A 27,005-nucleotide genomic window follows, 5' to 3' on the forward strand; every position below is an offset into this window, starting at 1 on the left:
TGTAAGTCCATAAAACTTAGCTGAAATTTCGAATAGCTATATGTTGTTACTCAAAAGTAACAACTTTCAAACATAACACGGTAAACACTCATGACAAGGAGATTATGCAATCGCATATCATATATAAGTAAACATTCCTTAGTAGGCGCGAGTTTAGTTTACATTGTTTTTGAACTTTTTGTAATTTAGATATTTTTAAGTTTTATCTGTTTTTTTTTTGGTAAGGAAAGGGGAGACAAAGTCCTCCAGTATTATTAAACTTAAAAAGTGAAACTACAAACGGGTGCGTATATAGTGACTATTTTTGTACTTTTAATATATACTGATTATTATTATTTTTTTTTTTAACCATTGGACCACAACAGGTTGTCCCATTAACCTAATCCCTACTATATTCGTAGAGAATAGGACTCGATCTCTGGTGTGATGGTGCCTTGTGCATAATGATCATTTTTTTGTTTGTAGGTTTTTTTTTTTGTATTACCTGAGTTTCTTGTTTATATATAGTATTAAAAATAGATATCTTCTAGTGAGTTATAAATTATGTGTTGAAGGAGTAAACTCATACCATCATATATAACACAATCTATCATAGTTTTGACTTGTTCTCTCTCGAATAAGTAATAATAATAAAATATATTAAAATATATTATAATATATTATTGGATCATGATGCTTTATTAATAATAAAATATATTAAAGCTTAGAATAATTGTGTTCTACAAATATGGGAAGTTTGTAATATATTTGGAATTTGTGATTGCATAATAAAATGTTTATGGTTTTGTTTCTTTAGATTTTCAAGATATATTGAGCATTCACCATATTTTTTTTATGTCGCTTTCGTTTGGACCAATTAAAGGTCTTCTATCATCATCCCTTTGACATCTACAAATATAGGAATGAAGACAATTTTAGATGATATAAATTAGAAAATTTTCTTTTATGCATAAAATTAAAAAAAAAGTAGATCATTTTAAACATATAATAATGATATAAGTATTAAGTTAAGATAATGTTAGTTAATTACAAAAATTATATGAGATTTGAGATTTGAGAGATAAGGGTTAGTAAGATATGTGTCTTCCTATTTGATGCAGCAAGATATTAGAATATTTCCAAATATCTATTATTGTCATATTTTAATTAATTAATAATTATTGTTCTAGAATATTCTATGGTTTTAGTATGTTTTATTATAAATAGTCTATTCACGGCCTATTGTATGAAGGAGATTGTTTTTTAATTAATAAATTAAAGAGTTTTTGATAAGAGCATTCTCAAAGAAAGTCTTTGATTTCTTTGTTAATCGTGAATCCATTGATATCCTGACAACAATAGAATTTGAGGTACAATTATCCTCCTTGAGATCCATTGATACTCAATATTACTTTTGTATTTTATCCCGCTGCAACACTAACACTATTGAGAGCATATGGCAAATTCATTGTTATAGCAGTCACATAAACAATATGAGAGGTGAGAGGTTACAAATATGCAATAAATACATATATAAATATATTTTCTTATATGAAGAGAGCGTCAAATAAATTTTTTTTGGAGCTTGTCATAAGAAAACCTTACTTTATTATTAGACGACATAATATAGTAAGATTTTCTCCAAAATCTTATTATAAGAATCCGACACTTGGCATATCTCTTTATCACATGTGTAATTCCTTTTAAACTTAATTAAATCATTATCTATTTTAATTATATTTTATTATATCATTATACATTAAAATCTTTTAAAAATCAAATAAACAATTATTTCTTTTCCTCAGATTTAATTGTAAATATATGAAAACACATTCTTTATTTTGCATCAAAATAAAAACTAATATTAAATAAATGTATAATTATGTAATTTAGACTATATTTTATATTCTCATTATGTTTTTATAACATGTGATTTTCATAATATTATTTTCTATTTTTCCTACATTCTAAGGTAAACATGTTTTACAATTTGCTTTTAACCATTTGATCTTGGAACTAAGATACAAAGGAAAGATGCATGAATAACACAATCATGCAGCCAATTTGACATTGACCATTTACATATAATTCCAGGATGAATCTAACCACAGATTAATATATGGTGGCTCTAGATATCTAAAGGCTGCATATGTTTCCGATTGAAGAAGAGAAGAAGAAAATGTCAAAGATTTTGTTTTTGTTTTTTTTTATGGATTTAGAGTTAATTTAATTAAGTCCAAATTAAAAATAATTATAATTAATTAAGTTTAAAGAATAAATAATTATAGATGTCAATAGATAGCACGCCAAATATTATCTCCTTAGCAAAAATTGAAAAAAACATTTTTATATTATATGCTTCATAGTTCTATTAATAACAAATAATACACATATTTTTTTAAGGTGTATCGATTTCATAACATGACTTATACATATATGGAGCACAGCTCATTATTTATTGCATACAAAAACACACACACACCAAAATATATATCTTACCCAAACTCGGTCACGGCTCATAATTTACTGCAGTTTGACGTACGTTCTAGCTTTAGATAGACATGCTTAAGACGTACACACTTACAGAGCCACACGAAGAGCAGTTTCCACTTATTCGGTCGAGATATATTCATCGATCCCTTTGGACATATCGACACAGAATTGAAGAAGAGTCTCAGGGTGAGCAACCTCCTCGCTAATTTTTTCATACTCAAGGTGCCAGTGCACAATACTTCCAGGCCCATCATGCTTAGGAGTCCCCTGGATTGTTATCACAAAGCTTTTGTACTCTTTCATCAGATCACCTTCAAGACCCTGAACGTGATCAAGTTCTTCTCCGGCTCCAACGCTTCGATCCTCTCCTTCGCCTTCTTTGCAACCCCATCTAAATCAATTAGTTAACACTTTATTTATATGATTAATCAATCCGAATACCAGTTTAAAAACATATTAGGTTTGCAAATGATGATATTACAGTCGTGGATCTATATCAAGGATAATTTTCACGGTTTATAATTCTCTAGTTATAATTTCTAAAAAGTGAAAGTGGTTTAGAGAAAGTCTAAAATCAACTAGCTAGACACGTTTTTGACATTACCTATTTAGACAGATGCATAATTCGTATTTAGTCTTAATTAATATCAGTTCAGTATGCACCGATTATCATTAAAAAAAAAAGTATATAAATATGACTTGCCATGAACGTAGTCCCAGATGACGACAGTGCCAACTTTCCCCCATTCGCCTTCATGCAGTTCACAGTGTTGAATGTGTAGCGGAGATGCTGTGGAGACATGGTGTGGTCTTTCGGAGAAGATGTTAAGGAACTTATCAGCCGAAGCTTTGATCTCCATGTCTGTCTCAAGCTTCCCCACCAAACTAGAAACCTCGGTTTTCACCACGGCAGCCATTCTTCGTAGTACCTCCGATTTGCTGAGTATAGGGTTTGTGTTATTATTAATTGAAAATTATGTGGTTAGTTACTCCTAACTACTAAGTACTAATCATAGAACTGTTAGAAATACCTTTTTCTAAAGGGGTGTTATATGAATTTTGATTAATGTAGAATTATGATGATTATAATTTACAGAATTTGAAAAATAGTTAGAGAGTTTAATAAAGATTTCACAGATTCACCATTCACGTATATTTTAAATTAACTATTTTGAAGTCTGGAAAAGTTCTTTCAAATGAGCAAAAAAATTTACAGTCAATCAACCAAACACTAAGCTTTAATATAATTGAAAGTTAGTTAAAGTATTTCATAATCTAATAACTAATAACGCATGATTTAGAATGAATTTCTACAATCATCGATTCAGTAATAAATAACTTATAATGATTGTAAACAACTTAACCAATAATACATTATTTTAGTAGAGTCTTTTATAATTCAAAATTGAATAACAATAAAGTTTTCAAAATCAATAACACTCCTTAAAATTTTAAAAACATATCTGCAACAGTATTTTATGTATCCTAAAGAAATAAATTTTTGTTTCGATGTGTCTTAACTAATAGAGGATTGGGGCACACAAAAGATTTGAAAACTTGCTTCCACATAAAACTAAAGAAAGAAAAGTAATAAACTCAACATGAGACTTACCTTTTCTCGAAATCGATTTTTCTTCCGATGAATATTTAGAGGAAGAGTTCATTATGTATTCTCGCTAGTTATAGATCGAGTCGAAGAGGGGACCCTTATCCGATGAACAGCTGTAGTGACTATGAGTGGCTATCAATTCTTAGCAATTACTGAGGCCATTTAATCACTTGTAGGCTGTAGCCAGTTGTTATATCACATTAGTTCAATTTTGATTTTTTAGTTGGATTTTATTGCCTTATGTAAAAATTGGCACAACTAATCTGACTTGTAATATATAGTATAAAGAATATGCTTACTAGTGTATTGTCATTTGTTATATACCTATGATTTGGAATTTTGGATTGTAGTCCATAGAACTTAGCTGAAATTTCGAATAGCCAAGTTACTCAAAACTCAAAATGTAACAAATTTCAAACATAACACGGTAGTATACAAACACTCATGACACACTCACTCCTTTTGTCTTTGGGCAAACTAATATACTCCTTTGTCTTTATTTATTGCAATTTCAAAGACTAATTTATAGAGCGCATACACGCACAAACACACACATATATGAAGATTCTTCCTCTATTCTTCGGAAAAGAGATGTTCATCCATCTCGTTGGAAACTCCGATTGCAAACTGGATGAGAGTTTCATGGTGAGCCACCTCCTCGTTGATTTTCTCATACTCAAAATGCCAATGTGCAATACTTCCAGGTTCTCCTTTTTAGGGGTCACTTGGAAGGTGACCACAAAACTCTTGTACTCTTTCATCAGATCACCTTCTAAGACCTTGTACGTCGCCCGATTGTTCTCCGGATTTATTGACTCGATCCTCTCTTTCAATACTTTTGCCTCTACATCTGACCAAATTAACGTTGACATATATTTATAGATTTGAAATAATCAGAAATCTTACATTTGAAGAGCTAGAACTATAGTGATATTTTATTATATAAATCTTGGTTCTCAAAGTTAGTAACTCATCATATCATGACATATATTAGTATTAATGATCAAAGATAAAGTTAAAAACTCACCAGATCGTGATACTTGTCAGTTTTAACGATTAAATATCTAAATTAATAACTCATCAGATTGTGAAACATATTTTAACGATATATCAAAGTTAGTAACTCATCAGATCGTGACACGTGTCAATTTTAACGATCAAAAATCACAGTTTTCAAACTTGGTAAAACGATGCATAAGATAATGAGAATTTGTTAGAAATACTCTTTTTGATTTATCCCTTTTCAAAAATACCATTTTTTGGTCATTTTCATTTTTGCCCTCCTTTAATTTATAATGACCATTTTATCCTCACATGAAAAATCTTTAAATCAATAAAATGAAAAACAAAATTTTTCCGCCAAAAAAATTTCCGACATATTTTTCCGCCAAAAAAATTCAAAAAAAAATTCCACCAAAAAAAACTTACAAGGCTTTTATAAGGTTTTAAACGATTTAAAAACCTTATAAAAGTCTTATAAAACCTTGTAAAAACTTTGTAAATACCTTATAAAAACCTTATAAAAAAACCTTTTAAAAACTTTTTAAACACCTTTTAAAAACCTTGTAAAAGCGTTTACAAAGTTTTATGAGGTTTTTAAAAGGTTTTAAAAGCGTTTACAAGGTTTTTATAAAGTTTTTTAAAAGTATTAATTTCAATTTTGTTGACGAAAAAATCAAATTTCGTAATTTTGGCGGGAATATTTTTCGATTTTAGCAGCAAATTTTTTATTTTTTGGCGAAATTTTTTTTTCGATTTTGGTAACTGTACATTTTTGTTTTCGCTCAAAAAAAAGTAATTTGGTCATTTTGTACAGCTCACACCCCTGAATGTTGGATGGAGATGCATCAGATATGTTGTGTGGTCTCCCAACAAACATGTCATGAAACTTCTCCGTCGAAGATTTGAGCTCCACGGTTGTCTCAAGGATCCCAACCAAACTAGTAGCTTCTTCCGCCATTCTTGATCTCCCACGCTAATTTGCAAGTGTCTCTTAGGGTTTTGAGTTTTGAAGATATTTTGGTTCCCTTCTGAGCTCTTTAGCTTCTGTTATATATAGTCTATATATAATATAGAGGAATGAGGACACCGATATACCAAGATTGTATCATAATTTACTAATAATATTTTGATCAATTCTTCAATTTCTTCTATATGATCACGTTATACCCATCTGCGGTGGAGTACTTATAAATCTGAACTATCTAATACTTTACTCTCTCCATTTCATAATATAAAATGTTTTAGAGGTTTTTCTTTGTTTCTTAATGTAGGATGTTTTCAACTTTCTAGATAACTTTTAGATCATTTTAATATTTTATTATTATTTATTTTATACAGTTTTGTTTATGATTGGTTAAATTTTTTTAAAATGGTTATTTCTTAATCTGCGTTGCTTATATTTTGAAATAGAGAAAGTATTTTATAAATGTAGAATCTAAAGGCTATATAAAATATAGTTCGTAGCACGTGTCGTGTCATTCAAAATATTTTGAATGAGTAGCAATGTAGCATTAGCATTACTGCATTAGTGAGAAGGCAGTCACTTCATGAGCTTTAAGAAGATAAACTAAAATAATATGATTAAGATGTCATAAATCCTGAACCAATTCGTTCAAGTATATTATTCGATATTTTATAAATCTCTTATCATATCTTTTTTTTTTTTTTCCAACCCTATAAAGATCATATCTTTTGTAAAGTGAAATGGAATACACGTTATTTCATAATTTTAAATGATAGATAAACAAAGTTTGAAATGTATGTTGAAACTACTGTTTATAATCTGGCCGTGTCTCTTGCACAATGAAACAAAAACAAAAATTTGAATATAAAATTAAAATGTCATTTCATTCTACATCAACAACACACACACACAATTGTATACCTGGTGACGTGACAGGCAATTTGAAAAAGTTTTTTTTAGTACTTTTAATTAAGAAAAAAAGCCATCAATTATCTTAATTATATATTATTACCTGATGAAATCGACAGACAATTTGACAAAGTATTTGGTAATCGTCACAATCAGATATTTGATTTGTATTTTCAATTATAATCATTGTCATATTAGGTAACAATTTCATAATTATTAAAACGATGTGACCGTTTTTTTTAAAATAATAATAATAATAATAATAATAATAATTAACTACGATTAGTGGTCCCATATCTATTAGCCACCTAACCACAATCACAAAACAACAACGGAATAATAATATCAATTAAATAACCAATAATAATCCAATATAGAATAACCAATATCCAATCCTAACCATTTCAATGTCAAATAACAGGAAAACAAGGAACCGGCACCTAGCAAGTTCTAAAGACCAACTCTAGCAACCTAGCAACGCCAGACAACATCCAATCGAGTCCCTAGAACATCTTCCTCTTCATTGCTTTGATTCCACGATCACACTTTGCCTTTACCTGCACCACAAACACAAATTGAGATGCATGAATATTTGATACTCAGTGAGGCAATCCTCTCATCTACTGGGCTATACACACAAGCAACAATGACTCCAATGTTCCAAACAATCAACAAACAAAACACACAAACCAGGAAAACGAACATCGTCACACTGGAAGGGAGGTGTCGACCGACACCAGCCTAGTGTCGACCAACACTGGCATTGGTGTCGACCGACACTACCCCACAGTGTCGATCGATGCCCATTTTTGCTGGTGTCGACCGACACCAAGTGGTGTCGATCGACACTCCACCTGCAACTGCAAGCCGAGAGTCGAATCTGGCTTCCCAATCTCCTCCAAATCATCCAATACTCAAAACCCATGCCGGAAACATCATTAGGAACCTGTACAATCCAATCCCCAACAAGAAAACACACAAAAACAACAACAAACAAGCAAGAACAAAGAAATCAAGGGCTTAGATTAGCCATGGTCATGCACTCACCTCTTTGCACGAAGATTCAGACCAATAGCAACGAATCCAACCTTCCTAGCAAGCTTCTATCTCCCCCTTGGCCTCAAATCTCCCAAGAACAGCCAACAATCTTCTCAAAAATCACCAAAATCTCAAGAACAAGGTTTTTCTCTCTTTTCTCTCAAAAACAAGAGAATGGCGACAAACAGAACTTGCCAAAACCCTCTTCTGCGACAAAACACCTAAATAGTTTGATTCAATGGTTTTCCCTAAACCAAACCGGTTCAAATCGATAATTAAATTGATCTGATCGAACCAGAATAAGTGGTGTCGACCGACACCACATGAGTGTCGATCAACACCCACCCCAAAACGCAGAGTTTTGGTTCGCGGACGTTACAATTATCATCATTGTGGACATGCAGTTTATCTTATAATTATGTTATACTTTTTTGGTAAAAGCAGTTTTAGATTTTGGATTTTGGTATCCAGTATCCACTTTTTATATATTAATGTTAGGTTTTCACCGCTTATTTACACATCTTCGAGTGACATTATAAACAGTGTTAATGTTAGCTTATCACCACGTAAATCATTATCACACAAGCCAAAAGAGTGACATTATAAACAGTGTTACAACTTGTTACAAGAACCTTTTAAAAAACAGCAAACAAACAAGAGAAACATTCTTTGCTAAAAAGATTTTTATAAAAATGCATGAAAATAAAAGGGTTACAAGGCTCTATTGTTTCAAATAGAAAGCCCACAACACAAATAAAAAGAGTGAGATGATAAACACATAGTTATAACGACAAATCACATCCCCGATGTTTTCGTACAAACAACAATTCATACATGGCTTAAAAGAAGCAAACCGTTGTAATATCAAACAAAGCAATACTATATATTACATCTAAAGTCTCTATGTTTTGAGAAGATTAGATTCAATATCTTTAGTGAGATAGACTGCAAAATCCATGTATTTGTTAGGAGCTGGAGACTCTGAGTTAAGCTTCTCATATTCCCAGCTTCATCTAGCTATACTTTTTCCATGTAGCTTTGGTATGATCTGAAGATTACACTTAAAGCTACTGTAGTTGTCCATCACATCTCCATCGAACACAAACACGGTCATCGATTTGTTCGCTTCATCTATCTCTACTCTCTTTTATCTTCTCTACTTTTCCATCTGTAACACAAACAATGAAATCAGATTGATACAGAGAGTAGCTTACTAGACGCAAGTAACTTTTGTTTCTTACCAACAGACAAAGTCCAATTCTTGGTGCCTTTACAGTCATCACCAACTTGTTCCTCCACGCTAAGTATTTTCTGTGGAGATAATTTTGGTACACTGCGCGAAGTAGCCTTGATAGCTTGGAATATCTTATCAGCTGAAACTTTGATCTCCACTTCTATCATGGATTTCGCAATCTGAGCCATCACTTCTCTGTTGTTGATCTTTTGGTCTATGTGTAGCTCTGCTTGTATAAGTAAAGTCTGTTGGAGGAAGATATAGAATCTGTACCATGCTTAGCATTTACGCCAGCTTATATTACTAGGTTCTTTGTTCTCTTCACATACAAGACTCATCACCAAGAATCTGAATCTCCACCAAAAAATTAGGTCTTCTGAAGATGATTATATATCTCACAACTGTGACAGAACTTTACATTAATTCACATTCCAAGCCTCAGGGTAACACTAAGGCTCGCCTCTTGAGACTTGTATAAGTCACTACTGGAAGAGTCTTGTTTCACTTCTCCAATAGTTTAGACGTGTCTTTTAGCGATATAACCACTATAGGTGAGGTCGAGAAGCGCCCTTGCTTTCTGGAAGCAGCTGCACAATCAATTTCTTCTCTGCTCTCTTCACCTTCTAGGGGTTTTTTTGGTGGCGGTGATGAGCCAAACAACTGTACAGTTAGGCTGCCACCTGCAGAGGATCAGAAAATTATCATCAGCCGGAGCCTATCCAATCATTTTACTTATCTACTCAACTACTAGCATCTATAAAATGAATAAAGAACCAGATGGTCGAATTCTTAAAGTTAGATTACCTAGCACAAGGGCGGCTCCAATCCAACCAGCTGTGCCCCACCTCTCACCAAGGATGAACCATGCAAACCCCGCACCCCAAAGAGGCTCCAAACCATATATCACAGCGGTGTCTTTAGCGGATACATCACACATGGCAGTCATCTGCATAGACAGAAAAAATTGAATGTAAAATCACCAAAATGAAACCTATATATACAACACATTAATAACTGCTAAAGTTCATTTATGTTTTTATTAATATGTGCCTTATGCATCAACATATGATTAAATTTAAACACTAGAAAGATAAATTAGAGGAGAAAGCGAGAAAACCTTATGTACCTCTATCCACAGACAAACACCAGTTGAAAAAGCACCAGTGTACAGCGCAGGTATCCATGGAAACGCAACCATACATTCCCAAGATGAGTCCCATGTCCAGGAAGATGGATCATAATCTTGCAAGACAGTAGACCATGTTCCACCAAAATACCACACCATCGAAAAGAGAGCAACGACACATGTCTGAGTAAAGATGGCATACACATGCATACAGCTTCGTTAAACCATAATAGCAGATCATCACAAGCACAATTGAACTATATAAAGCAGAAAGCTTTTTCTGACCTCATAGCCTAGAAGGGGCAAGAACTTGTCCTTAGTTGTAGTTCGTGAGATATGTTCTGTCCTTAGCATATGAACTCCGAAGAACACAGCGCTTAAGAAATTGAACAAGTCACCAATCTGAACAAATGTAGCTACTTAGTCAAAATCCTGAAAACAAGAAAACTTCACTTGTCAAGGATCAACTAGCACTTACACATGGAGAAGAGCCACTAGATTCCAGCATCCAGACTCCCAAGATAGACATTAAAGCTCCAAACCACGTCCGTGCAGGTATTATAGCTCCAAGCATACCATCAAGCAACGGAACCACAATTATCTGTAACATTCATCAGAGGCAAAAAGATAATTAATTTACCTTCAAGACTCACTCATACTTATAGAATTTTTCAGAACTGATCACACACAACTCACAGTGAAAATGGAAATAAATGATGCACGCCCAGCATCAGATGTTAGAAGACCAATGGCTTGCATTAAATACCCTAAGCTAACCCAGAAACCTAACTCAATCCCTGAATTACGCGTCTTCACATCACTCAAAGACCGTACAACAAAAGGAGTAAACGGAAGCGCAGCCACAACAAATCTCACAACACTAAAAGCTGCAGGATCCATGATCTCTTCAACCTCTTTAACAACTGCAATGTTACTAGCTACAAACATAACATGTCAACAACAGATCAAAACTTATAAACTTCCACATTCAATAAACAAACAAACCCCAAGTTCCTACTATATCTTCAATCAACCCAAATCGGAGACACAATTTGTTCTCATAAGGTTTAAGCGCAAAGACAGAACAAAGATCAAAGACTGAAACTTTGAAACTAGGCAACGATTCAAACAACTACGCACACACTAAAACGTAGTAGAAACGCTTTGAGCTTACCATAAACGATTGTAATGGCATTCAGAAGAATGATACTTCTAAATTTAGTAGAATCAAACAAGATCTTTCGCCACAGAGCTCGTTGACCGAACAAAGATTTGAAATTTAGGGGTAGTTTCTTCTTTTGAGGGACAATCTCGGTGGAAGAGAGCGAACAAGGGATCAAAGCAACCCGTTTTTTCTCGTAATTGACACGATCAGACCCATGAGTTTCCAAATTACCCGGTCTTTTAGAAGCATTCGTGATTCGAGACGAGGATGATGAAGGATAAGAGTTGCTGAAAGAGAAAGGTTCGTGAAGAGCCCGTTTGAGTGAAAATAACGAGTAGGACGGAGAAGCTACGAACTTGATTACCGCCATGGAAGACGAAAGATCTAAAAGAACATTGTGCATAGCTTTCTCTTTTGTCCTGACCATCGCGTCGCAGTCAACTCTAAATAATATCTAAAGATATTGTTACTGCCGCCAGTAAGACAATGCCACGTTTACTATTTTACTTGCTTGTCCACGTGTTGTTTTATCATAGAAAACCAAACCGTTGTTTTCTTTTGAAATTGTCCGGTTATTTCAATGCCGGCCTGACCCGGTTCCTATATAATACGACTATAGTACTTTTATTTAACATGGAGATTTCATCAAAGTTCAATGCTATATGCTTTTTATTATCAACCAACGTCGAGATATATTATTAGCATACACAAAGTGAAAGGCTGAAGCCTGAAAACATATCTGATCAACGTATGTTTCTCACGCAAACTCGGGACACATCTCATTATTTATAACAGTTCCAAAGGCTAAATATGGCAGATGTGTTTGACGTCACACAGTCCCAACACACACACACGTCTTCCTTTAGTCCTCGGATAAGAGATGTTCATCCATCTCTTTAGAGACTTCAACAGCCAACTGTAGGAGAGTTTCTGGATGAGCCACTTCTTCGTTAATTTTCTCGTAATCAAAGTGCCAGTGTGCAACGCTTCCAGGTTCTCCTTCCTTAGGGGTCACTTGCAAGGTGACCACGAAATTCGAGTACTCTTTCAATAAATCACCCTCTATCACCTTGTAGGTAACTCGATTGTTCTCTGGATCTACTGACTCGATCCTCTCTTTCACTACTTTTGCCTCGCCATCTGCACCAAATTAACATTCACATACTCGATTATGACTTGGAACCCAAATGAATCCTATATAAAAACAAAGATATATAAAGTTGACTTGCCATGAACGTAATTCCATAAGATGACGGCACCAACTTGGCCCATTTCGCCTTCGTGCAGCTCAGCACCCTGAATGTTGGTTGGAGTTGCATTGGAGACATGGTGTGGTCTCCCGACAAGCATGTCATGGAATTTCTCCGCCTAACACTTTAGCTCAACAGTTGTCTCAAGGATCCCAACCAAACTAGATGCCTCTTCGGCCATTTTTTATAATTACCACTGATTTTGTAAATGTCTCTTAGGGTTTTGAGTTTTGAGAGTGAATGGTTTCTCCTCTGAGCTCTTTTGACCCTTTATATAGAGGAATGTATAAACCGAGAATAAGTCTAAATTTCATTGTTAATAATATTTTGATTTGTTCTTTCTCTTATGTGATCTCGTTTGTCCACGTGTAGGCTGTAGCTAACTGATAAGCCTGAATTGTTTGAAATATATATTTTTAATGTATAAACGAAAGCTATATCAAATACAGTGTAAAAAATAACAAAATTCGATAAGATAATAAGATAATAATTTTTTTGAAATCCTTATGTAAAATATGGTCCCAATAATATCATAAATTAATAATCATGTAAATTTACATATATATATATATATGTTGATATAATATTTTTTAATTATTTCAAATTCAATTCTAATACCATAAAATTTACAATATTATTTAATTTATAATATTTGTAATTTATTGTTAAAATTTTTCTATAATATTTTTTAATTTCATAATCTTATTTTGCAAAAATTGTCTCAATTCATAATTTTAAAAAAAATAAACAATTAAAAATATACTTATAAATTAATAATTATTAATTTACAATATAAAATAATAATTATTAATTTATCTAATATAAATAAATTAATATAATTATAAATTAATAAAATATCTTGGTCCCACCATTATTAATTTATAGAGGTTTTACGGTTCGTAGCTCGTGACAAACAAAATATTTTCAGGGAATAACATTAGTGGGAAAGCATTACGAAAATAATATCAGCTGACGTGGTAGGGTTTTTAAACTAGAACAAATGGGTTCATTTAAGAGTACGTATTGATGTATGAATGTATCCCTTCGATATTTCTAAAGATAGCATGAGATGGATTTTTGAAGAATAGCTATTTGATTGGTATAATTTGAATTGGATGTGACTGGATCCATATTAAACAAACGGTACGGTTTTAAATATTCAATTACACTAGTCATCATTATCTCATCATTATAGTCTTTTTTGTTGATAAGCTTCCTGAAAGTTTTTTTTTTTTTTTAACTAAGATTAAATCCCTAAATTTATGGAAGGGTCGAATACTAATCTCTAGGAGAACGATATCTACAGATAAAGTCCCTGAAATTTGCAAATGGACCGTAAACAATGGATTTGACCTAGATCAACAAAATGACTCTCTCACCGAAACTAAAACCACTAGTCCCCATCTGATGGTTATAAAACTCTAAACATACTTGTATTATTGATTATTTTATATTCCCAAGTAATTCCTAAAAATCATATCCTGTTTTGAGTCAAGCAGATCTCATATATTTTGTAAAGGAATACACGTTACTTCGAAATTGTAATTTATAAAATAAACAATAGTATGATGTGTACCTAGGTTGAAAAATATATATCGGTTATCTGGCCGTGTCTCTTGCAAAAGGAAAGGTTCCTACTTCCAAGTGCAAAACAAGTAAGGATACTTATCTATGTTTGGTTTCGATTCAAGAAGATTATGGGTTTTAGATTATAATAGTTTCGTAGCGAATCAGATAAATAAATATAACGGAGACAAAATTTGTAAATAGCATCGTGGCCAATTCTATATTAATTTGAAATTTGGATAAGAAATGGGGTTATACATCATACATATGGACTGCTTTTATTATCATTCAGTGATAAGAGGATAGTAGTATACATATAAACTTGAAGTAGCCGCATAGTTATAGTACTACTACACGTTGCTTCAAATTAGAAACTTCAAACACAACTCGACCGTATAGTAGTATGCATATACATTACACACATGCGATCGACACACCAATTATTATAACTGCTCATTATTTATTGCAGTTTAAAAGTGCTTAATTAAGTAGATGTACTTAGCACTCGCACACACACACATGAAGAGTACGTAATCCTCTATTCTTCGGTCAATAGATGTTCATCGATTTCTTTGGACATTCCGACGGCAAACTGAAGGAGATTCTCAGGATGAGCTACCTCCTCGTTTATTTTCTCATACTCGAAGTGCCAGTGGACCACACTCCCTGACCCTCCATGCTTAGGGGTCACTTGGATTGTGACGAAAAAGCTCTTGTACTCTTCCATCAGATCACCTTCTATAACCTTGAACTTGATCAAGTTCTTCTCCGGCTCCACAGCCTCAATCCTATCCTTCACCATGCTTGCCTTTCCATCTGCACCAATTGCTTTAAGATCTTACTTCCCTAGATTTGGCTTTACGAATCAACATGACTATTATTTCAAAAGAAAAAAATGAGATCTGTTTATAATGTAATCATATTATAGTAGTCATCTTCTTGTTAATAAATTTTTGAGATCCATTTCTTTTCCACGCATTATTCTTAGTTACTATGAAATTTATGTAGCGATAGATATCTTTCGCAATAAAATTTGAAATTTTGATTTGAAATCCAATAGTTGTGAAAAGAAAGAGACAAAATATATATATATATATATATATAGGTAATAGGTTCACTTGCCAATAACATAGTTCCAGATGACGATAGAGCCGACTTTGCCCCAGTCACCTTCGTGCAGGTCACATCCATGAATTTTGTCTGGAGTTGCTTTGGAGACATGGTGTGGCCTCTCAGCAAACATTTGATGGAACTTGCCAGCCGAAGCTTTGATCTCCACTTCTGTCTCCAGCGTCCCCACCAAAGTAGATGCTTCTGCCATGATCTTTGCTAGATAATCTCAAGAAAATGTAACTAAGGTCTTTTTGGAGAGGAATGTGTCTCTCTTCTTGAGTTCTTTAGCTTCTATTTGTAGAGGGAGGAAAGAGTGAGCAAGTATTGAAGAATAGAAAAAAAAAAAAAAAAGTGTTCAAGAATAGACCCATTCTTTTGTTCCTTAAATTAATATTATGATTAGTTGACGGTTCCATCATAATAATTCACCTGTCCAATACTTTATTTGATGTTTAACCTGCCAAGCGTTGATCACACGGTGATCTATATATTGCTATTATTGATCGAGCACATAATTCATGTTGTTTCTTTCGGTATCAAGTTTCTCTTCAAGTCAACACAAATCGACTAAAATGATAGTATAAAAATAACAGCTATGATATGAGAAGATGTCAACAAGAGATTATATTTGAAATAAAAATTTATGAAAATAAATTTAAAATAGAAAAGATAGTTTTATCATGAATAGTTTCTTTAGCCAGGGCCCCATCATAATAATTCATCTTCGCAACTATTTGCGTCTTAATGATGAAGATCACGATTGTCCTTGCTCGGTCTTCTCTTCAATTTCTATTGTAACTCTTTCAGCTGCTGTTTTTTATCTCTTTACTTCATCTTTTAGATCGGTATTGTATTTTAAATGTTGTCCCTTGGAAAAAGAAGTAAAGGAAGATGAATAAAGGTATTATTAAAAAAAAAAAAAAAAAAAATCACGATTGTCGTGGGAATGAGAGTTTGGATATATTTAATATATATATATATATGTATATATTTAAATAAAATTCTTCTAAAATTGATCAATATTTCTGTAAAAACATGTAAAAAAAAAAATGTAGAACTGATGAAACCGGATATTATTACGATCGACCATGATAGTGGTAAACAAATAAACTTGAAATCCGAGTTTTTCAAAACTCGTAGCAGAAGGACATATTAATATTCAAAACATAAAACATTAAAACAATATATGCTTTTATTAGTAAACCCACACAGAGGATCGTAGCATACATAAGCTTTGATATACGTTGCTTAATAACCTCACGTCTCATTTATTGTAAACGGGCTTAAGACACGCACACATACACACATACAAAACAAAAGGACTAATATTCTATTCCTCGGACAAGAGATGTTCGTCGATCTCTTTGGAGATATCGACACAGAACTGGAGGAGAGTTTCCGGATGAGCAACCTCCTCGCTAATTTTCTCATACTCAAGGTGCCAGTGTACAACACTCCCTGGTCCTCCTTGCTTAGGGGTCACCTGGATTGTGAATGCAAAGCTCTTGTACTCTTTCATTAGCTCACCTCCTATAACCTTGAACGTTATCAGGTTCTTCTCTGTATCAACCGCCTCTATCCGATTCTTCCCCTCTGCTACATTTCCATCTGCACCAATTGTACAACATTGTACTTTCTTAGGTTTGACTTTACGAATCAACATGAAGACATTAGTCATGCAAAGAAAAAGATATATAGGGATTATTTACTTGCCATGAACGTATTTCCATATGACTATTATTGGGCTGTATATGGGCTTGTCTTCGACAAGAGTATCTTGATCCGCAAGTATAGTTTAGGGTTTACTCAATATTGTGTCATGTATATAAACATTGTACGCCGTTTATGAATAACACACACATATTCTCTTAGTTTTACATGGTATCAGAGCAAAATCCTGAAAACTAAATCTTTTGTGTTTCAATTTTTCGATCAGTTGATCTTTCTTTTCTCTTTCGTTTATACTTGGTTTGATCGGTTGATCTCTCTCTTTTGTCTTCTTGTTTCATCGGTTGATTGGTTTTTTTTTAAGTTTCTGGTTGTTTTCTTTTCTCTATACAAGTTATGGCTACACAAGGAACACAATCTCTCTCGACATCTGGCGTTCTCGCCACCCTCGGTTCGACAGGAGGCGACAACACGACGATGTCTTCGTACTCTATGTCTTCCACGGACAACCCCGGTGCTATGATCTCCGCGGTTACTTTAACCGGACACAACTACAATGAATGGGCTTCCAAAATGCTCAATGCTCTTCGTGCGAAGAAGAAGACTGGATTTATTGATGGTTCCTTGAAGAGACCAGGGGCTGATAGCTCCGACTTGGAATCATGGACTTCTGTGAACTCCATGGTTATTGGTTGGTTGCGTACATCGATCGCACCCGTGTGCGTTCTACCATTTCGTTTCATACCAGTGCTCGAGATCTTTGGGAGACCTTGAGGAAACAATTCTCAGTTGGGAATAAAGTTCGGGTCAAGAGGGTCAGTCCGTTATTGATTATTACGGGAAGCTTGTAGCTTTATGGGATGAGTTGTATACTTACAAGCCTCTACCCGTGTGTACTTGTGATGGTTGTTCTTGTGGTGTTTATGCAACTATTGCCACAGAGAGAGTAGAAGAAAAGGTGAATCAATTTGTCATGGGTCTTGATGAATCCAGGTTTGCGAATGTGATACATTCGATTGTTGATGCGGATCCTTCCCCAGCCTTGGATCAAGCTTATTCGCGTGTTATACGTGAAGAACATAGGCTTTTGGCGGCTAAGACTCAGGAACAGCAGCAGGACGCCGTTGGGTTCGTTGCTCGTTGTGATGTTGGTTCTGGTTCGCTTACTGATGATCAGCATGGGGAGTCCTCTGTTCACGATCATCACTTGCTCTGTTCTCACTGTGGTCAAACCGGCCATGAGAAGTCATTTTGCTGGCAATTGGTCGGATATCCTGAGTGCTTTACGGAACGAAATGCTCGGAACAGTGGTCGAGGATCTGGTACTGGTCGAGATCGTGGTAGAGGAGTTGGTCGCAGTCGTGGTCAAGCTGTCTCTACTTACACAAAAAGTCCCAACGTTTCCATCTCCGATTTTTCTCCTGAACAATGGAAAGCTCTTTCCTTGGTTGCTCTTGAAAAAATGAAAAGCAATCTAGATAAACTTTCTGGTAAGATCCCTGGAGATGTTATTATTGATACCGGTGCTTCCCACCACATGACGGGCAATATATCTCTTCTTACTGATTTGGTTGATACACCATCTTGTGCGGTTGGGTTTGCTGATGGTAGTATTACGTTTTCAAAGCGTAAAGGCATCTTACATCTTACAGATTGTGTATATTTGCTAGATGTTCTTTACGTTCCAAATTTGAATTGTTCCTTGATCTCGGTGTCGCAGATTCTTAAACAAATGAAGAATTGTTTTGCACTATTTACCGACACTCTTTGTATTTTACAGGACCGTTTCACGAGACTCTGATTGGAGCCGGGAAAGAGCGTGATGGAGTCTACTATTTAACGGATGTGGCAACGGCCAATGTAACTCGTGCGGCAGCTTCAGTTGATCCGACTTTGTGGCATAGGCGGTTGGGACATCCTGTGTTTTCTGTACTTTCTTCTTTACCCGCTTTATCTGGTGTTTTGCATACACGGCCAATGTAACTAGAGATGTTTTTTATGAAAGTTCAAATAAAACAAAGGAATGTTTTGAGTTAGTTCACGTTGATGTTTGGGGTCCATATCGTGTTGCATCTTCTTGTGGCGCTGTTTATTTTTTGACAATTGTTTATGATTTCTCTCGATCTGTTTGGACACATCTCCTGTTGGAAAAGTCTGAAGTTAGATGTATTATGGAAAATTTGTGTGCCTACTCCGAGCGACAATTCAATAAGCAACTCAAAACAGTGCGCAATAATAATGGCACTGAATTTATGTGTTTGACGAAGTTCTCTGCGAGTAAAGGGATCTTTCATCAAACTTCTTGCGTTGGCACACCTCAACAAAATGGTCGGGTTGAACGCAAGCACCGTCACATCCTTAATGTGGCTCGTTCCTTGTTATTTCAAGCTGGTTTGCCGGTCCCGTTTTGGGGGGAATCTATTCTCACTGCTGCTTATGTTATCAACCGCACCCCCTCTAAGTTACATAAGGGTCAGTCTCCTTATGAAGTTTTGACCGGTTCTAAACCAGATTACGATCAGATGCGGGTGTTCGGTTCCTCTTGCTATGTGCATTTACGAGCTCGCGACAAGGATAAATTTGGGCCGCGAAGTCGACATTGTGTATTTGTTGGTTATCCCTTCGGTAAGAAAGGGTGGCGTGTGTATGACCTTACGACCCATGAGTTCTTGGTATCTCGTGATGTTGTTTTCCACGAGACGGAGTTTCCTATGTTCCACAATACCGACCATCCTTCACCTATACCGGGACATGCAGTTTATGAATATGATGATTGGGATTTACAACCGGGTTCTATAGACAGGGGGAGTAGTTCCATCATTCCTGTTATTTCTGCTCCGGTAACGCAAGAAATTAGTGATGATTCTTCTTCCTCATTCACCGAACCTAGTATGGTTTCTCCTACGCTTCCGCATGACGTTGTATCTTCCGAAATCTGTGTCCCACAAGATACCGCAGTGACTCTTGTTCCCGATCATGTGGTCGTGCTCTCTCCAGATCAGGACACGGCTGTTCTCGATGTTTCTTCCAATGATGTTGATGCTTCTGGTTCTACTAGTGAGACTCTCTCTCTTGATGAGGAAAGTGACTTAGGAAAAGGCAAACGACAAAAGTTCCCTAATACTCGATTGACTGGCTATGTCACTTATAGTGCTTGTGTTGACGAAGACCCCCATCATGCTAACATCGCTCCAATCACTTTTGAGTCCTCGTCTACGGTTCAAGGTAACGAGAAATATCCTCTCACTCATTACATCGCTGATGATTTATTTTCTCCTACACATCGTGCGTTTCTAGCAGTTGTGACTACAGACATAGAACCGACTTGTTTTAAAGATGTTGTGAAAGATGATAGATGGAACGATGCCATGACTCATGAGGTAGATGCCCAAGAAGAAGCTAAGACTTGGAGTATTGTTGATTTACCACCCGGGAAGACAGCTCTTGGAAATAAATGGGTGTACAAGATTAAGTATAACACTGATGGATCTATTGAGAGGTATAAAGCTCGGTTGGTTGTACTTGGAAATAGACAGTTTGCCGGCAAAGATTTTGAGGAAACATTTGCTCCTATAGCAAAAATGTCTACTGTTCGTGGTTTAATGCAAATTATCTAATCCAAAAGATGAGAGGTTCATTAGATGGACGTCAATAATGTGTTCTTTCACGGTGATCTTGATGAAGAAGTTTACATGTAGTTGCCCATTGGTTTTCGTGATACGTATCCTAATAAGGTCTGTCGTCTACATAAATCTTTGTATGGTTTAAAACAGGCTCCTAGGTGCTGGTTTGCCAAGCTAAGAACGACATTGCTCGAATACGGTTTTGAAGATTCCTATGCGGATTATTCCTTGTTTACCTTGACACGTGGTGTTGTTGAGTTGTGTGTCCTAGTTTATGTTGATGATCTCAACATTTGTGGTAACAACTTACCTTCTTTGACAGAGTTTAAAGATTACTTGGGTCAGTGTTTTCCCATAAAGGATCTTGGGAAGCTTAAATATTTTCTTGGTATTGAGGTTGCTTGTAGTCTGGACGGCATTTTTTATCTCAACGGAAGTATGCGCAGGATCTTGTTGCTGAATACGGGCTCTTGGGAACGAAACCATCTAAAATTCCTATGGTGTAGAATCATCAGCTCAGCCTTGATGCGAGTCCGTTGCTTCTGGACCCTGCTCGCTATCGGTGTCTTGTTGGTCGCCTTATTTACTTGAAGGTAATGCGACCTGAGCTCACATACCCTATTCACATCTTGTCTCAATTTATGAAGACTCCACGAGAAGCTCATTGGGATGATGCCTTGCAAGTGGTTCGTTATCTTAAAGGGTTGGTTGGCCATGGCATTTTACTCCGTTCTGATACGGAGCTGATTCTCACGGCATATTGTGATGCTGATTAGGGAACATGTCCTTTAACTCGTCGTTCTCTCAGTGCATATTTCATGTTCCTTGGTGGTTGTCCTATCTCTTGGAAAACTCAGAAACAAAAGGCAGTTTCTCGGTCTTCGGTGGAGGCTGAATATCGCTCCATGGCGAATGCTTTGAAGAAAATTGTTTGGTTGCGCGGGTTTCTTAAAGATCTTGGTTTTCCTCAACAAGTTCCGACACGGCTGTTTTGTGATAATCAAGCGGCATTACACATTGCCGCTTATCCTGTTTTCCACGAACGCACTAAACACATAGACAGGGACTGTCATTTTGTTCGTGACGCTATACAAGACGGAATCATTTCAACAGCGCATGTTCGTTTTTACAACTATAGAGCCGACTTTGCCCCAGTCGCCTTCGTGCAGCTCACATCCATGAATTTTTCGTGGGGTTGCCTTGGAGACATGGTGTGGTTTCTCGGCAAACATGTGATGGAACTTTTCAGCCGAAGCTTTGATCTCCACTTCTGTCTCAAGCTTTCCTACCAAACTAGATGCTTCTGCCATGATTTTTTGTAATCTTAAGAAAATATAATTAAGCTATAGAGAAGAATGTGTTTCTCTTCTTGAATTATTTAGCCTCTATTTGTAGAGGAAATAGTGAGCAAAGTATTAATGGATAGAACCATTTATGATCGTTAAAATAATATCATGATATTATTCAAAAAGAAAATGGATAGTTTCGCTCCACTTGGCTATCGTAGTAATTTCATCTTTACACTGTTTGCGTCTTATTATATTTTATAGTAATGATCGATGTCAATATTCTCATGCTTCATTTGGCTGAGGCGCTACAAAGTTTCACCTCACTTCATCTTGTCGTAATATACTAAGTTTCCCCTCACTTCATCTTGTCGTAATATACTTTTGTCGTGTGTTGAACCTTTTATGTGAATAAGAATTGTTGTGATAGAAATAAAAACGGAGCAAGAGTTGCCAATTAAAGTTACTCTAGTAATAAACCCACAAGTAGAATATAATTGAACCCAAGATGAAAGTTATAGCCCAATAGGTTGAAGCCCAACGATTGCTTGGGAGTGAGAGTTTGGATATAATTTATAAATTTGTTTAACAATTTGTTTTTTTAATAACATTTGTGATATTTTTTTTGACTTATAGCTTTTTAATTCATGGTTCAATTAAAAGTTAAGTCTCGTTTGTCTATTTAATAACGAAACCGGATACTATATTACGATCGACGGTGATGGTGGTAAACAAATAATTTTGAAATCTGAGTTTGTCATTCACAAATAATTTCTGCCACGCCAGATCATGGTGTTATCAGTTTATATGAAGTCCTGAAGGATTCAGATATTGCAGCACTTATTGTTTTATTTTGTTTTTCTCGGTCAAGGGTCAAGACATCACTTATTGTAGCATCATTTTTAACTTTAATACGTAATAGTAATACTAGTATTACAAACGTGAGTGAGATTAAATGGTATACCGTATACAGAAGAGGAAACAAAAAACTTGACTAATGAATAGAGCGTCCCAATCTCATCTACTTTGACCGCAATAATCGATTATAAAAGAAGAGTAGGGTGCTAAATTTTATTTTATGTTAAGCACAGTGAGCTGTCCTCTAATAAACCAACAAAGTCAATGTCTCAAAAAGACATTGGCCAATGTGTCACTGTTACACCATGAGATTGATTAACAATAAACACAACACATCGTGATTACCAAGAAAACACCTAAACACAATTATTAGTACGTCAAAATCCATAATTAGTTAAAAATTACGTAACGTATTCGTGAACAAACAAAAAAAGTGAAGACAGTAATGGTAAAGAGAAGAGAGTGCTTTCAAAGAGTCTTCCCTCGAATAAACACAAAGAGGTGACAGCCGTTATTAATACCGCCTGCCGTACTTTTTTCACTACAGACCACACACACACACTCTTCGCTTACGACTTCCGAGACAGACAGAGATAGAGAGTGAAAAAGAAGAATTCTTCTTGTAAAGCTTTTGCCTTTTAGAGGAAACAACAGTGCCAGATCTTAGAAGGATCCAAAGACCCATTAGGAGAAAAAAAGCAAAAAAAAACTTTTAACAAGTCAATAAAATCTTTATTTTTATTTATTACCCACAAGACAACAAACTTGCATTCCAACAAATCTCACTTCTTCTTTCCTCCTCTTCTTCTTCTACTTCTTCTTTCACTCTTGTTTTTTTTAGGCTTTGACTTTTCATTGTCTCTTTGTCTTCATGTTCGTCTGTTTCTGAGGTTTTGTGAGATGACTCACGTGTTGTTGGTACGAAGAGAGAGACATGGAAAGAACAGAAGATGGGACACGAACTTGATCATGTGTTTCTTCTTCTTCTTCTTCTTTGTCAGTTTTCAGATAGGTTTGTCTTCGTCAGCTTCTGTTGGTTATTCTCATCGTCACTACGTCGCGTTTCCACCGCCGAGAAAGGCTTTGAGCTACAGTGCTACGGCGACGTTTCGTGGGCCATTGAACAGAGATGACATTTATGGAGACGACAAGAGAGTAGTTCACACGGGTCCCAATCCTCTCCACAACTAACTTTTACGCGTTGCTATTATTATCACTTACCCCCCCCCCCCTCTTCTTCACCCCCACCCACCTACAAGAGCTACAACGCAAAAACACAAGACGCAAACGTGGAACGCCGATCATGATCCGAAGGTACTGGCTTGTTATGTAAAATCGAGTTTGTTATAGATTTTTGTAAGTTGGAATCCTATTTTTTTGTTTTTTTTTCTTGGAGCACAGAAACAATTATATTTTAGCTTTTAGGGTAGGGATTGGTTCGGCTATATTGAACTCTTCCAAGTTCCAATGTAGTATTAAGAATTTTAAAACTAAAGGAGATTAAATTATCTTATATCATTATATATAATTAAAGAGAAAATTCTGGTTATAAGTGTTGCAACAATTACAATGTTGATGTTGTTGTGTTTGATATCATTGAAAGATTGAGTTGACTTTTATATATTTGGTGTGTAATGTTTCAAGAAATGTAAGATAGTATATATATATTTAATGGTTGAATTTTGAGAAGGCGCCCTAATTCATCTGATTTGGTGTGTGGTGCTTTAAGAAATAAGTTGGTGTGAATTAGTGACTGAAGTTTTGAGAAGACTAGTACAAAATAAGCTTTGAATAATCTCTTGGAGTGTTTTTTTTTTTAAGGAAATGATATGGAATGGTAATATGGTTTTAGTAATTGGAGTTTGAAAAAGTGTGTGCAGAAGAAGCTCTGAATCATAATTACTTCCCTTCTTCAGGATCTACCCTCATAAATAAATCTATATTTTTCTCTTTGCTCTCCACGTATATACCTACCCCTACTAATTGAGTAAGGGGGAATAGTTCTCTCTCATATCACTATTTTAATTACTATTACCACCTTTTATACTGTTTCATATTACCACCTTTTATACTGTTTCAAAATATAAAATGTTTGGAGTGAAAGCATGCAGATTAAGAAATAGCCACTTTAAAAAAATTCAACCAATTATAAACAAGACTTGCATAAAATAAATAATAATAAAATATTAAATTAATTTAAAAATTACCTAAAACATCTTATATTATGAAACAGAGGGAGTATAATTTATTTAATTATTTGGAGTACCCAAAAAGTTGATATCTCCATCAACTGCTCTGTGACAAAAAAAAAAAACAAAAAAAAAAAGAAGAATTAACTGGTCACAAAACTATCTATCGAGACATCGACACATATGTAATATAGAGCGTACAAAATAGTGCCCATCTCAAACGTACCAAAATAGTGCCCATCTCAAACGTACGAAAATTGTTTTTCGTACGTAAAATTTGGATTTCAAAATTTCGTGGCAATTTACAACCGTGGTTTCGTGGGAATATGCCTACCAGAGGTCCAGAACTAGTGAATGATGCAAATAACGGGATTGAGTGACCGAGGTAGATATTATTATTTGTTATAATAAAGGACACATATATACATGGAGACGAGAAATGGTCAGGCCAGGGCTGTGAGTCTGTGACACTGTCCATCTTCTTTATTGCTCCCATCTGCCTCTCTTCTTAACTTTTTTCCTCTTTTTATATAATCCTCACTTTTCTACATCTTCTTAACTATAGGGGGTCACGTCAATAAATGTCTACAAGCTTGAAAGAGCTCCGTTGGTAAGAGCCATTTGTTTTGTAAATCCGTTACAAGTAAAGCCAAAGTCTAGATGACCTTTTTTTTTTTTTTTGAACGAAAGCCAAGTTTAAATGACCAAGTAATTTTATTTGCAGTGTATTGCACACAATGAAACCAAACATAATGCTATAGCGGCTTTACGTCCCTGGTCATAGAATCGTTGCCACACGGATTCTCATGTCTTGTTACGGCGTGTGTTTTTGTGTATATAGTGAAGATTAATTAAAACAAATAGAGAGATCGACTAGTTCAAATTAAATATTTTTGCAAGACAAGATCGACCGAAAAAATAAAGATGAAAACATAGGGGAAACTTGAATTATAAGACCGGGTTTGTTTGGTCAACCAAGTGAGACCCAACCACGTCAAAATGTCCTTGGGAATAGCGTGACTAGATTTAAATTACTAGTAATATACTAGTATTGCATTACCACTACTTTTTTTTTTTTTTGTATCAAATTACCACTACTCCTACTTAGTAGTATTAAAACACTCTTATAAATGTATTACCACGACACATAACGGTATTAATTATGATGCACCTTTTTTAGCACTCCCAAAGATTCTCTAGCTACAAGTATCGGTCGTCGAAAACATTCATTAATGCACTATTTGTTTTGACCTATGTTTAAAATTCATTTCATAAGAATGTGTGTTCTTTATTAATTGAGATCTCACTAGTTATTTTTCTTCTTTGGGCACAGCATAGGATAGCATTTACCCTTTTTGTATATAGAAACTAGTTAATGTTAATAAACGGTGTTTGATCATTAATGACTTACCAATAACTGGCATTTATAGCCAAAATCCGAGACTACCATTGGTCTTTGGTAATCTCATTTATATAACACATAACGGTCTTAACTATTGTAGCTGTTTTATCATCTCATGTACAGTATTTGTTTTTTTTTTGTTTTTTCTCACATTCTTGTGTGAATTTTTTATATATTAATATGATTTTTCTTGAGCAGTTTTTTTCTTGTTAAGTTTATAGGTTATCAACATTCCTGGTTAATTCAAATCTTATTTATTTTTATTTTTTATGAATATTTATTAACTTTTCGTTCTTTATTTTTCAGTAGGGAGAATGATGTATGTTATGTAATATTTATTAACATTAATGTGTATTTCTATATAAATGAGATTACCAAAGATATATATTTCCGAACATATTTATATATATATATATATATCAAGATATAAATGAATTACGCTAGTTTTGTTGAAGTGTCACCATTTTGAATTAAACCCGATGATATATGTATCAAATATATTGTAGACTCAATTTGAAAGATAAGTGACCT

The 27,005-nt window shown here is 34.8% G+C and overlaps 4 protein-coding genes, 1 long non-coding RNA gene and 3 pseudogenes across 8 annotated transcripts; 2 read left to right on the forward strand and 6 right to left on the reverse strand.

Moving 5' to 3' along the window:
- Window positions 1-1,229: 1,229 nt before the first annotated feature.
- LOC147925781 (uncharacterized) lies at window positions 1,230-2,328 on the forward strand. Its single transcript, XR_015585266.1, has 2 exons — window positions 1,230-1,349; window positions 2,074-2,328. It is a non-coding gene; the product is annotated as an uncharacterized LOC147925781 (long non-coding RNA).
- LOC104750928 (MLP-like protein 31) lies at window positions 2,311-4,217 on the reverse strand (annotated as a pseudogene). The gene is made up of 3 exons (XR_015585265.1): window positions 4,085-4,217; window positions 3,176-3,411; window positions 2,311-2,863 (listed from the first exon to the last, which is right to left on the reverse strand). The product of XR_015585265.1 is annotated as an MLP-like protein 31 (transcript).
- Window positions 4,218-4,470: 253 nt separating this feature from the next.
- On the reverse strand, window positions 4,471-6,041 carry LOC109129409 (MLP-like protein 31; annotated as a pseudogene).
- Window positions 6,042-8,662: 2,621 nt separating this feature from the next.
- Window positions 8,663-9,434, reverse strand: LOC147925782 (MLP-like protein 43; annotated as a pseudogene). The gene is made up of 2 exons (XR_015585189.1): window positions 9,236-9,434; window positions 8,663-9,162 (listed from the first exon to the last, which is right to left on the reverse strand). The product of XR_015585189.1 is annotated as an MLP-like protein 43 (transcript).
- Window positions 9,435-9,489: 55 nt separating this feature from the next.
- LOC104750930 (uncharacterized) lies at window positions 9,490-11,952 on the reverse strand. Of its 2 annotated transcripts, XM_010472791.3 has the most exons (7): window positions 11,529-11,948; window positions 11,051-11,292; window positions 10,833-10,955; window positions 10,640-10,756; window positions 10,355-10,537; window positions 10,033-10,174; window positions 9,490-9,908 (listed from the first exon to the last, which is right to left on the reverse strand). In XM_010472791.3, exons 1-7 carry the CDS (start codon window positions 11,944-11,946, stop codon window positions 9,730-9,732), a joined length of 1,404 nt encoding a protein of 467 aa, XP_010471093.2. In that variant the 5' UTR covers window positions 11,947-11,948; the 3' UTR covers window positions 9,490-9,729. The 2 variants fall into 2 exon arrangements, with proteins under 2 accessions (XP_010471093.2, XP_087349252.1); XM_087493126.1 differs by lacking the exon at window positions 11,051-11,292 and having other exon boundaries at window positions 11,529-11,952.
- A 207-nt stretch (window positions 11,953-12,159) lies between these two features.
- LOC104750929 (MLP-like protein 31) lies at window positions 12,160-13,006 on the reverse strand. The gene is made up of 2 exons (XM_010472789.2): window positions 12,749-13,006; window positions 12,160-12,659 (listed from the first exon to the last, which is right to left on the reverse strand). The coding sequence occupies exons 1-2, from the start codon at window positions 12,867-12,869 to the stop codon at window positions 12,382-12,384; spliced, it is 399 nt and encodes a 132-aa protein (XP_010471091.2). The 5' UTR covers window positions 12,870-13,006; the 3' UTR covers window positions 12,160-12,381.
- Window positions 13,007-14,587: 1,581 nt separating this feature from the next.
- MLP43 (MLP-like protein 43) lies at window positions 14,588-15,820 on the reverse strand. The gene is made up of 2 exons (XM_019238280.2): window positions 15,458-15,820; window positions 14,588-15,151 (listed from the first exon to the last, which is right to left on the reverse strand). Exons 1-2 carry the CDS (start codon window positions 15,654-15,656, stop codon window positions 14,874-14,876), a joined length of 477 nt encoding a protein of 158 aa, XP_019093825.1. The 5' UTR covers window positions 15,657-15,820; the 3' UTR covers window positions 14,588-14,873.
- Window positions 15,821-23,338: 7,518 nt separating this feature from the next.
- Window positions 23,339-24,579, forward strand: CLE17 (CLAVATA3/ESR-RELATED 17). The gene has a single exon (XM_010472792.3). It carries the CDS (start codon window positions 23,784-23,786, stop codon window positions 24,072-24,074), a length of 291 nt encoding a protein of 96 aa, XP_010471094.1. The 5' UTR covers window positions 23,339-23,783; the 3' UTR covers window positions 24,075-24,579.
- Window positions 24,580-27,005: the final 2,426 nt, after the last annotated feature.

The sequence above is a fragment of the Camelina sativa genome, chromosome 16, assembly GCF_030686135.1.
Source record: "Camelina sativa cultivar CO46 ecotype springtype chromosome 16, ASM3068613v1".
Classification (NCBI taxonomy): domain Eukaryota; kingdom Viridiplantae; phylum Streptophyta; class Magnoliopsida; order Brassicales; family Brassicaceae; genus Camelina; species Camelina sativa.

Bases quoted from the DNA above. Each gene is read 5' to 3' on its own strand.
- CLE17 (XM_010472792.3), top strand. From the start codon at position 23,784: ATGACTCACGTGTTGTTGGTACGAAGAGAGAGACATGGAAAGAACAGA.
- MLP43 (XM_019238280.2), bottom strand. From the start codon at position 15,656: ATGGCAGAAGCATCTACTTTGGTGGGGACGCTGGAGACAGAAGTGGAG. The intron at 15,152-15,457 runs GCAAGTGAACCT...CAATTGGTGCAG, and splicing joins CATCTGGAACTATGTTATTG to ATGGAAAGGCAAGCATGGTG.
- LOC104750929 (XM_010472789.2), bottom strand. From the start codon at position 12,869: ATGCTTGTCGGGAGACCACACCATGTCTCCAATGCAACTCCAACCAAC. The intron at 12,660-12,748 runs GCAAGTCAACTT...AATTTGGTGCAG, and splicing joins CTTATGGAATTACGTTCATG to ATGGCGAGGCAAAAGTAGTG.
- LOC104750930 (XM_010472791.3), bottom strand. From the start codon at position 11,946: ATGGTCAGGACAAAAGAGAAAGCTATGCACAATGTTCTTTTAGATCTT. The intron at 10,538-10,639 runs GTCAGAAAAAGC...ATCTTTACTCAG, and splicing joins TGCCCCTTCTAGGCTATGAG to ACATGTGTCGTTGCTCTCTT. The intron at 10,175-10,354 runs GTACATAAGGTT...CTGTCTATGCAG, and splicing joins GTGTTTGTCTGTGGATAGAG to ATGACTGCCATGTGTGATGT.